Genomic DNA, 13,375 nt, shown 5'->3' with positions numbered 1-13,375 from the left:
TGTCTCAGTCCTTGAACAGCTTTACAGTTTTAGCTGGAAAATATATTTAACAGAAAAATGCACACACCAGCAAAATATCATATGAAATATTTCAATATGAAACAGTTCATCATTTACACAGAACAGATTTCTGCTAATATGGGAACTTGGATTTAAGTACACGTAATGTTGCTCCCTCGAGGAAAGGAAGTCTTAGAAATATTTCCACTCTGTCGTTTCATGCCATGGGATGCATTACTCTTACTCCTTCAAATTTTAACAAGCACAAAGCACCTGTGTTTCCCATGGACTTCATCTGGAAACTTAAAAATTCTTATCTCTGGACAAGCTTTAAATGAAGATAAGCATTTCAAATTCATCAATCGCAAGTATTAATGCTTTCAATCTGATATACAGAGAACTCATCTCCACAACGGAACCTTTTAAATTTCCTCTTCTGGCTCAGTATATGGAATTGAACTAAATGCAGAAGTGGAAATAAGGTGCTGGAAATCTATTTAGAGCTTCATGAGAGGGTGAAGGATATTTCCTCCTCTGCTTCGAAGAATGTAACACGAGTAAATTTTGTACTGCCATTTTCAGTTCTGTGGCTGCTCACACCCCTTCTGCCCAACCACACCACTTCCCCGGGGAATGGAAAAGGTCTTTCCTCAGACAATTCCAACAGCTGAATCATAGACAGGGCACAGCAAGGGACAGATGTAAACTGAACCGAGTGTGAGGAAATCACTGCCAGCTAACGGAAAATCCACTTTTATATCAAACTGTTGTGGTGCTTTGAACAAATTCGCTGCTCCAATCCTAGCATTTAGAAATGTTACATTTAATTTGATTGGGAAATACATAATGAAGCACAGAGATGACTGAAAAAACTCATTAGCCCTACATTTAAATTTGAGTCCAAGATTTTACACGATATACATATTTTTGATGCCATGAAGATTCATCCTGACACTGTGTTGGGATTGCTAAATGCAATATAAATAATTGCCTGCTCATCTTCCATTTAAGAATGCAGAAGTTTTCTACAAGCAGAATTTTCCCATTATCATAACAGAAGCTTCAGGGATCTAAGTTTGTGCATTTACAGTACATTTAAAATTGCAAGCACTTACCACAGTGGGGTTACCGCTGCTTATCAACTGGCTGACTTCATGAAAAATGCTCTTGCAGTCAATTGATTTGTCTAATGATCCTCGTTTCACTATTACTGCTACTGCTAATAATATCTGTTCCCGTACATACTTCTGGAGGCTGTAAATAACAATTCAAAATATTAAATCTTTAGTGTTGACACTGAGCCAGACGCCCTACATTCACATCTTCTTCCTCTTCATGTATATTTTATAAAAGTACCCTACAGTACTAAACACATGAACACATGAAGCTGACTTATACTGAATCAGACCCTTGGTCAATCAAAGTCAGTATTGTCTACTCATACGAGCAGTGGCTCTCCAGGGTCTCAGGTCTTTCACATCACCTCCTACCTGATCCTTTTAACTGGAGATGCCGGAACTGAACCCTGGGACCTTCTGCTATTCTGTATTCCAGGCATGTACATACAAAACTGAAATTTTACCAAAGTTGGATTCACAGAAGACAAGGCCAACTCCATTTGCAAGAATTCAGCATCTTGGTTGAATTGTGTGTGTTGGCCATCACTTTGAACTTGATCCTCTGGTGCAGCAATTGTAACATGCCACTCATTTAGCACTTTTTTTTATCTTACTTTCAAAAAAACGTCTTCAAAGTGGCTTACATTAGTACAAATATACAATTATAAAATTATATGCAGTACCTTAAAGGCATTCAAGGAGAAGGTTCTCTAGCTATGAGGAGGAGGGATGCTTGGCTACTGCTTCTTCTCCCTCTGATCTCATCCATGGCAGCTAAGTAGCCAGAAAGGGGAGGATGAAGCTCACAGCTGGAGCCAATCAGAATACAATCAGAAGGATATTTGAAAGAGCTTTCTTTCACACCATTATGTGATAGCCAGCTTCTTCAAACAGGAGGTCTGGACCCCTTCCGGTTAAGCTGGCTACCCCAAGCATCACTGCTACTTGATGGGGGAAGTTTCAGGCTGAAAAACCTGGCAGACTCAAAGAATGAAATCAAGATGCCACAGAGTTGCTCAGGGAGAAAAACTGCCTGAACCAAACCCGCGCACAAGACTTCTGTGCCACTTCCAGCCTGGGATGGGGTAGGACAGAGTTTGAAGAAACAGAATGCAGAGAGGTCACTCATGAGCCAGATGTGGGCCATCAGTTGGCTTTATTAGACAATTATACCAACAGACTGCTGTATCTTGAGTATGTTGTGTGAGCACATTTTAAAAAGTGGCTACATGGTGAAGTCCTTCAGTTCCCAGAAATTCTGCAATGTTCCTATACCTACAAACTGGTGACTTCTCCAAGTAGCACAGACAGCCTGCAGAAGTTGTACAATACCTTCATTTGCAACTCGTATTAGGTTTCAGTACTGTACAAGTATGCAGACTATCTTCCACAGGCACGATTAGTGAAACTAAGATGCTAGTAAACATTAAAAGACTACATATTCTACAGGAGTAACCACAAGGGAACAAAGGGTCTACTGGGGAAAAATAAGATAGCTGTCAACTGAACAGATGATTCTCTTCTCTTATGCTTTATCTTTCCTGCCACTACCAAGTGGCATTGGTATTCTATGTAATGGAATACGGCTACATACAAAATGAGTGACTCGACCTGAATAAAATTAGTTTGTGTAGCTAAAACCATACTTCAACAGATGCATGGAATCCCCATGCGAGAGAAAGGTAGGGTATAAATAAAATAAAACAAAATCCACATAAATAGCCATACAAAGAACAAAATTTAACCCAGAATTTTATCTCTGAGAGATTAAATCTGGAATGCAATGTATGCTAAATGGAGAATAAGACCCAAGTTGTATTATTTAACACTGGGATTTACTTACAAGTAAAAATGCAAAGGAATGGACTGCATCATTTATTATAGAACATTATGTTGCATTGTACATAAAATGTATCTTCAGCTCTATATCTGGAATTGCTAGCTGGTTATGGTATTGCATTATTTATAACAATTTACATTTTTTGTTATTTCCTCCTTTGCAGACTTCCAAGTTGTATTATTCAACAGATCACTGTAATTTTGGGGGAATTCATAACCCTGATTGACATTGGTTCTATCATGCTCTTCAGTTCAAAACATGGATGTAAAATTGAAGACAAAGCAAGTTTGCTTTCTCTAATAGTCTCAGAGATGCTAGGTTGTTTAAACTGTAGTTGTTAAAACTGTACTTCTAAAATCACATGTTTGGAAGTGAGTTCAGTTCAGATCAATATAATTTTTTTCTAATGTTTTCCAGCATCTCTTCTACTTATCAACTAAGCTGCATTATCCTACTAAACTCTTTTAGCTGTAGTAATATGGACATAGGTCACAAACCATGTAATTCCCCCCCACCCACATGGGACTAGACTGCCTGGTCTCAAATTACCAAAAGATAAGCTTCTCTACCTTGTAACTTTGTATAAAGGAAGGAAAATAAATTTCAATGCCAAATTTAGGACACTAATGTTTAAACTTAATACCTTCAGAAGCATACAAGCATTGCAACTGGAACTTAAAAATAAGACAAGGAAACTTGCAGCAACTATATAGACATGAGCGAAGAGTAGGGATGGGCAAGAACCGTGTGGTTGTAGTTTGGTTCATGGTTTGTGGCTGAACTATGAACCCATACAAACAGGGAGGTTGGTTTGCGAACTGACCTGGTTCATATTGGTTCAAGAGCTATTTAAAGTTTAAATCCCTGCTTTCTACTCCCCATGGCTTTTTGCAGGAACAGAAAGCAGGGGTTTCCAAACAGCTGGGCAGTGGGGACCCCCACTCAGCTGTTTAGTTTAAATGACTCAGAAAAGCCATGGGGAGCAGAAAGCAGGGGTTTCCAAATACGGTTAGTTGATCAGCTGGTTCGTGTCCATCCCTAGCAGAGAGATTAGGTAAATGAAACTCCTCTCACTGAATTTTTAAAAGTTTTCTCAGAAAAGTAACTGTGGACAACCCACTCAAGCAGTGGTGATTGAGTTCCTCCAAGCTCTTCTCCCTGTTCTTTATTCTGCCAGTTCTCTCCTTTACTCACAACTTCAATCCCCAGGCTTTCCAGAGGACAGCCATTCTGCAGGAGATGGCTATGTCCCATCCTCTGTCTCATTTTGACCCATTTGCTGGCCACTTTGAACTTTTTTTCATTAGAAAAAAAGATGGGGTAGAAAAAAGCAACAAGATTTAGAAAAACTGATGTACAGGTCTTATGAGGAAGTTCGCATTAAAAAAATTCACCATTTATTAGCATCTACGAAACAGAAGCGTATTACTGAAATAGTTTCCATATGAATAAAGAAGTGGAAAACATTGTCGGAGCTGCACACAAACATTCTGACAATACCAAGTACTTACTTAGGCCTTTGTAAGACATATGTTAAAAGGAATGTTCGCAGTGATTCAATACTACTTTTCTCCAACAGAATCCATTCTCGTACAACGGCTTCCATAATTGCTGTGGCGGCTTGAAAAAGGACATAGTCCACTTTACTCGTTTCTGTCAGAGAAACCCAAGATTGTAAGTCCACAATTCATAACAAGTAACCTGAAAGGCATTTTTCACACAAAATACCAACATAAATACAAAGATAAACACGTCAAAGAACTATTCCCAAAACACAAAGGTATAGAGCTGCCATATTGTCAAAACATTTTGGTTACTTCCTGCCTACTAAGTCAGAGAGCCATTTGAAGGAATCAAAAATGTTCTTCTAGTTCCAAGCACATAGCATCTCTCTCACAGAGGTTGGGAAGGTATGGTGGGCACTGCTGCCTTCTGTTCTCCTCCTCACAGGGCTGCAGTCACTTGTGGTTAGCAAATGTAGGAAAAATAGTTGTTTGAGGCATGAGACACCAATTCAATTCAAATACCATTTATTGGCATACAATATTAGAAGCATTTACCAATAATACAATCCAAAATAAATTATAAAATAGATAGTCGTGGCTATGTCAGGCCTAACTCAAGTTGTCACAAGCTAGATTTGACCATACAAAAGATGCCTGAATCATAAAATAAATTGGCATTCTAAACTTTTAAACTTAAGTTTTTAGACTAATAAATTAAGAATCATTAATATGATCAGGGTCACTCTTCCGTTTTATAAAACCATGGAGAAACTTAGCGGTCAGTTCAATGATCTCCGGATCTCGTGAAGCAAGGAGAAATTATACCTTGATTCTATCCGATTGGCCTGCTACCAACCTAAGGGGGGCTTCTATAAAGGCATGAGACACCATTCACACATACCACACACATTATATGTCTCTCTACAGGGGTTATGTGTTCTACTAATCTTCCCCTCCCAACACGTACTACTTATTTATGAATATTGAACCTTTTAGTCAGCCTCTATATGCAATAAAAACTATAAATTAAATTATAAATCTAACAGCACCCGGTTATTAATAGAATAGCACGGTACAGTGTGGAACTATCGTGGAGGTCATGCAGAACTGTTTACAGTGAACTGGACCCATGCTTATTCCATATGGTGGGGGTAACAGGGCAAGGTCTAACAGTAAACATTTCTCCAGGCACAAAAGATTTGGTCAATTTACCAGCTAAGTAACAATCAAGTATTTTTAACTTTATTGTGGAAAATGAAATTAATAGAAGGAAAGAAAGTAACAGCAGGCATTGCTCTGACCTGGATGGTCCAGGCTAGCCTGATCTGGGTAGATCGCAGAAGCTAAGCAAGGTCAGCCCTGGTTAGTGCTTGGATGGGAGACCACCAAGGAAGCCCAGGGTCTGCTCTGCAGAGGGGGGCAATGGCAAACCACCACTAAACGTCTCTTGCCTTGAGAACCCTGTGGGGTCACCATACGTTAGCTGCAATTTGATGGCAGAACAAAACAAACAGCAGGCATTAAAAAAACCAAAGTCAGGGAAGCAAGGCAGCAGGCCAATTCTGTCCATTAGGAGATGCTTACTGTTGGGAGTACATGGATGTTTTCCTATGCTGCTTGGTTTATCTCTGCATTGGGCAGCGCTGGGGGTGGGGTGGGGGGGAACTGCCCTCTCTCCTATCCTGGCAGACACCATAACGGAACACAAAAGCAAAGGTGCAGCTTGCACAGTAGCATTCTTGGCTTTAGGAAATAGTTGGCAATACTTAACTATGGTCAAAGAACAGGCAGTCAACTGACAGGAGGGCTGGCCAGTTGATGCTCATGCCAGTGCTAAGCAGTTGAGCCCTTAAACCCCCAAGTTTTGAACTTTGGAGAATCATTAGCTTTTTGACCTCTGAATCGAAAGCTGGAAAAGCCATCCAACTGGTCTGCCAGTGAAGCAGGATTTAACGTGCCCAGCCCTTGGGGTAAAGCAAGTCACGTGCCTTAATAGGATGCGCCACCTGCCTTAGCTATAGGCCAAGTATTTAAAAATACACATTAGGACTTACCTAAAATATGCTTGCAGACAGCAAATGGCGATTTTGATTTTCTAAATGATAAGAATATGTGTTCAGCATGCTGACGTTGTTCATTATTGACCATGGAAGGTGGTGCCTAAGAGGAGAAATGGATATGTCTTTTAATTACGGAATCCAGAAAAGTGACATTTCTGTTGGAAATCATATGTAAAGTGCCATGAGTGCTTATTCTCACATACAGGAACCTGACTACACTTAACAACAAACTCCACCCCCCTTTAAATTCCAGTACTTTGGAATAGTTGAAAACGACAGAAAATTCTTTAATCAATATGAGTTGGAAGGAGCTAAAGGGGAACCTACTAGGACCACTTACTGCCACAAGGTAGACCCATCAACCTACCCCAGCCACATCAGCCTACTGAAGTTAGCCAAAGGGAAGACAGCAGGCGTGCTGCCAGAAGACGCTTATGGGGCATACATCTTGAGACCCCGAAATCTCCGCAAATCTGAGCATAGGGGGGAAAAACCTTCCCGACCCAAAATACACTGGTGAGGTAACAGCTAAAAAGTACTATCAAGTCATGCCTTGAGAACCCTGTGGGGTCACCATACAGGTGGTTTGCCACTGCCTGCCTTTGTGTAGCAAACCTGGACTTCCTTGGTGCTCTCCTATCCAAGTACCAATCAGGACTGACTCTGCTTAACTTCTGATATTTGGTGAGATCAGGCTAGCCTAGGCTATCCATGCCAGTACTTGGTGTTTACATATCAAAGCACTTAGCTGTATTCCACAAAGTATCCCTTATGAAGTAGGCCAGTAAGATTATTCCCAATTAAGAGACTGGATGATGAAACTAAGAACAGCAAGTCTGTGGCCGTGAAGTAGGCCAGTAAGATTATTCCCAATTTTAGGAGACTGGATGATGAAACTAAGAACAGCGGCTTGCCATATTTCACAGCAAGTCTGTGGCCGAAGCAGGACTTGGACCAGGGACCCCTCTGTTAACAGCTCAGTGTTGGCCACTACACCATACTGGCACTCAATTGTATAACATACATGCATCTAATTCCAAACTGATTTTTCCTCTTGGGAAGCTGATAAGTAAACCTGAGGCACCAAATACAATCCAGCCAATGACAAATGGATCACAATCAACAACAGCACATATACAACCTGTGCATTGCCAGCTGTACTGGTTCCAGGTCGGGTACTGGATACACTTCAAGGTTTTGGTTTTGACCTTCAAAGCCCTTAACCAGCGTACCTGCAGGACCACCTCTCCTGGTATGTCCCCTGAAGAGCCCTGCACTCAGAAGATCAAAATTTACTGGTGGTCCCAGACCCAAAAGATGTCTGAGTGTCCTCAACTAGAGCCAGGGCCTTTTTAGCCTTGGATCTGGCCTGGTGGAACTCTCTGCCTGGTGACATCTATACCCTGCAGGACCTTGTTCAGTTCCGTAGGCCACGCAAAGCAGAAATGTTCCGCCAGGCCTTCAGCTGAGGACAGCAATGGTGCACATTGTGGTTCTCAGTGTGGCCTCTTCCATGACCAGCCCGTGGGAGGGAGTAAAATACATTTTTAAGCCATCGATTTGTTGCTGTTTATAGTGGTAAATTATAATTTAACTATTTATTGTATTTTAATCCTGTTGTCCACCGCCCTGAGCCTTTCGGGGAAGGGTGGTCTATACATTTAATTAATTAATATCACTACTAACATTTACTACTGCTGCTGCTGCTACTACTATCAATAATATAATCCAAAATGGAGTTATGTCATAAAACAAGAGGTTGTAGCTAAGTTACTAGCAGATACTGATCGAAATTTGTGTCTTGCAGTTGCAAAATTTTTGTCTACGGCATTTAATGGCATCACTTCCTAACGTAAAAAATGCATATTTATGTCTCTCACATTGTATAATTATGTTTCTCACATTGTCTGCATAATATAATTTTCCCTGTTTGCTTATAACCTGTTGGCCTACAAGTATTAATAAAAGACTGAGACTAAGGCAGTCTGAGAGTTCTGTGGTGGCATCTTCTGAGGGATGGAAACTCAAACTCCAGTGTACAGACTTGTTGTTTTGCAGTATTTTGTTATGTGAAGACTTGGACAAATCAGCAGCACAGATCTAAAGTATACCTACCAAGGAAGACAAACCTTCTGTTTTGGGGCACTTCATACAAAATAGTCTTGGGATCAGGAGTAGGGGATGGGCACGAACCGGGAAAATTGAGTTCATCTCAATTCATGGTTTGTGAGGTCCCATGAACCACGAACCCCACTGCTTCATGAACCAGTTGGGGTTTGTGAGGTTCGTGGATCTTCCCTCCCTCCTTTCTGCTGGGGGCAGCTCGCCGAGGATAGCAGAATAGAAGGGGGGAAGATCTCCCTTCCTTGGAGATCCTCCTTTCTGCTCTTTGGAGCTCTCCTTCCTTTTTTCCCAGTTCCCCCTTTTCTGCTTCCATGCCTTCTGCCACCAAACACAATGCCTGGGGCACACCCCCTTGGGTGGGCGCCTTCCCCTGGCCTCTGTCTACTAGCCCCATAGACCGGACCCCCGGGATTCATTACCCCCCCAAAGTGTTTGAAAAGTAAGACAAAACAGGACGGCCAACCAATTGTTTTGAAAGCCACAAAGAATGCAAACAACATAGTATCTTCATCCACAACAAAGCTAAACCCACATGTTGCCAATTGGGGGCTAGGTTCACTAAAAAAGCTGGCAACTATTCTAAAAATATCAACACTTGAGGAAGAGAATGCTGCAAGGTACATACTCTGGGGGGAACACAAGACATAAAAACCTGGTTATCGTCAGGGCACAGGTTATAAAACACAAAGCTAGACATAACATTAAAGCACAGTTCCCCCTCTCCCTAAGCAAAGTTATTTTCCTTAGAACAGTACAGCAGCCTTATGCTCCTGCTGATGATGCTGATGATAATAATAATAATATAATACTTTCGATTTATTGATCGCTCTTTCCCACACACCTGCGGGCTCAGAGCGATTTACAGTTACTCTTTGACAATTGGACTAACAATATTCGTGGGGGATAGGGAAGACAACATACAACATGATAGAAGATTATTAGATTCAGGCCCCAAAATGCCACCTGGCCACCCCGGCCATACTCAAGCTGGTTCTCACCTGTAGCAAACAGCCACTGCTAAATTTTACAACACTCAAGAAACATTATGCTAGGTGTTAAAGTGTGAGGAACCCAAAGTTAGTGGTAGCATACTTCCAGTTTCTAGGATGTTGACGTATCTAAAAATGTATTAAAGCCCCCCCGCCCCACGCAACTATGGCAATCCTGAGAAGCTGAAGACTAGAAATGTTCATTTGCAAACACTTGGGGCCAGGGCATCAGCAGTGATATACTGCCCTCTAGTGTGATCTATATGTTAGCATGCTACAAATAAAAATGGCCAACTTGTTCAAGGGTCTTACGTCTAAATGTTTTGCTACTCTACACACAGTTCCAAAAAATAATATACTGTATTTGAGCCTTGCAAACGAATTCAGAGGGTGGTCTCTCACCTCCAATTGTTTTGCTCACCCAGGCCACTCACCCTCCTCTCCCCTCTGTGGAATTACTCCAGGTACTTGCAGTGAAGATAAAGGCATATGCCCAGTCTCCATAGCCCAGCCTTCTGGTGCAGTGCTCAGTGCTGGACTAAGATCTGGGAGACCCATGTTCGAATGCCCACTCTGCCGTGAAAACTTGGGCCACTCGCAGACTCCCCACTTAACCTAACGTAAAGGGCTGTTGTGAAGATAAAATAGAGGAGAGGAGAATGATGGAAGCTGCTTGGGGAGAGAAAGGAGGTGTATGAATGAAGTAAACAAAACACAGAAGGAAGACTGAGCATGGTGTTCTGTGTGGCTCCCTTCCAGCCTCAGCCCATAATTCAAAAGCTTCTTAAGGCTAGAACGGAGAATGATCCATATGTAGGTAGAGGAATACACATGAATGCTATATTAGAAGCACAGGAGGAGTCTTGAGGTCCTTGGCAGTTGAGACATGGAGGAAATCTATGCTTTCCCCCTAAAAACCTGCCAAGTGGCTAACTGCAAACTTGCCAAACTGTACTTGTACCATATTTTTACTCCATCCCTATGTGCACTATCTACACCTATAATATATCTTTGGAATATTATTGCTCCAGCAGGAGATGCAGGGTGGTCTAGAATTTTTTCTAATTCCAGAAACATCACAAGCATGAGTGGGTAAGCACTGCTTACATATGATGGATTCTGGTGATCGAAACAATAAGCTTATCAAAGAAATCTTCAGGATTAACCCCCCCCCCTTGTTTCTAGTCTTAAGCATTCAGAATCAAGCTTTAATGAGTTAACCTACTACAGTTCTTCTTTGCATTCTGTCATCTGAATGTTTCAGTTCCACTGCCTTCAAGATTTTCAGACCACACCTTAAGTGCATCCACTATTTAAGAAACACGAACATTCAGAGGACTCAAAGGTGATCAGCTCCAGATCAAGTGTTGTTTGCCTTTGGATCACAGCACAATTACGAATTTGCCAATCCCTGATAAAATTAATTCTCGTCTCTCAGTTTCACTTTGCGAGTAAGACCACTATCTATGTTAATAGAGGAAATTTAAAGAAACAGTAATGTCTAGACAGGCAAAAAATAGGCTGGTGTGTTTTCATTAACACAAAAGACAGCACCAAGGTTAAAAAGGCAAGTCAGTAAAAAAGGACAAGGAAAACAACAACATTTACAATGCAATCCCATGCAGAAGCACATGGCCACCCATCTTGATCTAGCCATCTATCTATCCATCACGGCTGGCACCCTACCTGAATCCCCTTCTCACTTCTGGAGTTTATTCCCTCCCTGCGGCCACGAAGCACTCACAGACAGAAGTGGGAGGGACTCGCAAAAAATAAAATTCACTACTTGCTCTTCACTGTGGTATAATACATTGGGTATGTTTTTATGGTTTTAATAGTTTTAACTTGTACATCGCCTAGAGCCCCACATTTGTGGAGATTAGGTGACTCATAAATGTAACAAAATAAATAAATCCTATGCAGAGTTATTCCAGTCTAAACCCAGTGGTTTCAATGGATTTACTCTGGGGTAACTCCATATAGGATTGCACTGTTAATCTGGGAAAAATCAGCGAAGAGCCCAGCCACGGTCAACAGGAACACTGCAAAAAATGATGCGCTGCAAAGATTCATAAGCGACATAAATTCTTAGGTACGTTCAAAGTGGAATTTAGATTACTTCATCCCTGTAACTAAAAATGCCTAAGAACAAACAATGTATCCACTGGGACCAGCGTCACCTGAGGGACTGGAGATACAAGCCACCGAAAAGGAAAGGAAAAACCAGAGAGATTTACCACCGACAGTTTCCGAAGGACGAGGCCAAAAAGAAAATGCTGACAATTACAAGCAAACAGCAATGAAGTAAGCAGCAGGGAAGACTGAAAACCATGGAAGCCAGAAGAAAAACAAGGAGCATAAACAGGGTAAATTATATTTTAAAAAACGTAACACATTTGATCTTTCACATAGAAGGGAAAGTCTTAAATCAAGGTGCTTAGCAGTCAGGGATTAACTTTTATGAGGTTTAGCATATTTGTATTTAATTTATATTTAACTTTAAATCTTTTAAAGACATATGATATGTTTTAAAATGTTCTTAAGTCAAGCAAAATAAATGTTACATGAAAACATAAAGATGCCTTATACATTGGTCTGCCAAGGTCAGCACTACATTAGGGCTTCTGTGCAGTCCCACAGTGGCAAAAAAAAAGAACTCTTAAGGCCTATCTATCAAGGCCAGTACAATTGGACTCAGGAGCCAGCTCGCCAGGGTCTCACATGGAACTTTTCCGTATTACCTGCTACCTAATCATTTCACTGGAGATGCTTGGGATGGGAACCTTCAGCATGCCAAGCAGATGTTCTACCACTAAGCAACAGCCCTTAAAATAAGTCTTGTAGCAAAATTATGAGTATTTCTGATCGTAAATGGTGCCTAAAGGAAAACTCCATGTTCAGAGGCACTAAACGTCTGAATCCCAGAGCCAGGACGCAACATCAGGGGAAGGCCTCAGCTTCCAGGCCCTGTTAATGGACCTCCAGAGGAACTGGTTGGCTACTGTGTGAGACAGAATGCTGGACTAGATAGATCCTGGTCTGATCCAGCAGGGCTCTTCTTATATTCTTATATGAAACAAACAACGTAAGTAGTTGCTTTTCAAGTCATGGAAAGAAAAACTGCTCTGCCCAGCTATCAGTCTTCTTTCTAGTACCCCTGGGGTTACTGAAACTAATACAAAAGATCTGCATTCGCTCAGATGAATCCTGGATTTTTATTTTTACTGTTATTACTTTGCATTGAACTATCATATGATATCTAAAAAAAAATTAAATGCTGTCTCAAATTCAAAAGCAGTTGGCCACACGGAATAGAGCCCACTGCTCAAGAACAAGACTAAATCTCTCTGGAACTCACAGAATGCGATTCACGGTCCTTTGGGTTCTAGAGTTAAGACTTCAAGTAAATGATCTTGCTTGGTATTCTCGCATGCATGGAAATTCACACAGTTTCACAGCTGTCTTTGGGATGGATCCACACTTTCACTGCATGCATCGCCAATTCCACCCAAGGACAGGGGACCCTCCCCCAATCCTCCTGACACATCTATATATATAATAGCCAAGTTGCCCCCGGAGTGCGGATCGCTAAATCAGCGCTCCGGGGGCACTTGGGGGGGAGGGGGAGGTTTGTGCACTCTTGGGGCAGTCCCCAGGGGTGCACAAAAATCTAAAAACTAAAAAAAAATATCGGGGGATGTTTAAATCCCCCCGAAAGTGAAAGAGCGTTCGTGCGCAT

The 13,375-nt window shown here is 41.5% G+C and overlaps 1 protein-coding gene across 1 annotated transcript in view; it reads right to left on the bottom strand.

Moving 5' to 3' along the window:
• The window catches only part of XPO4 (exportin 4), a 75,818-nt gene that overhangs the window by 49,089 nt on the left and 13,354 nt on the right, over window positions 1–13,375 (bottom strand). The window contains exons 2-4 of the mRNA XM_015417050.1: window positions 6,518–6,623; window positions 4,470–4,611; window positions 1,116–1,254 (exon numbers count right to left, since the gene is read on the bottom strand). Coding sequence (XP_015272536.1) covers window positions 1,116–1,254; window positions 4,470–4,611; window positions 6,518–6,623 — 387 coding nt within the window. The remainder of the gene's footprint in view (window positions 1–1,115; window positions 1,255–4,469; window positions 4,612–6,517; window positions 6,624–13,375) is intronic.

The sequence above is a fragment of the Gekko japonicus genome, unplaced genomic scaffold, assembly GCF_001447785.1.
Source record: "Gekko japonicus isolate JY-2015 unplaced genomic scaffold, Gekko_japonicus_V1.1 scaffold685, whole genome shotgun sequence".
NCBI lineage: Eukaryota > Metazoa > Chordata > Lepidosauria > Squamata > Gekkonidae > Gekko > Gekko japonicus.
This window is presented reverse-complemented; position numbering and strand designations above follow the sequence as displayed.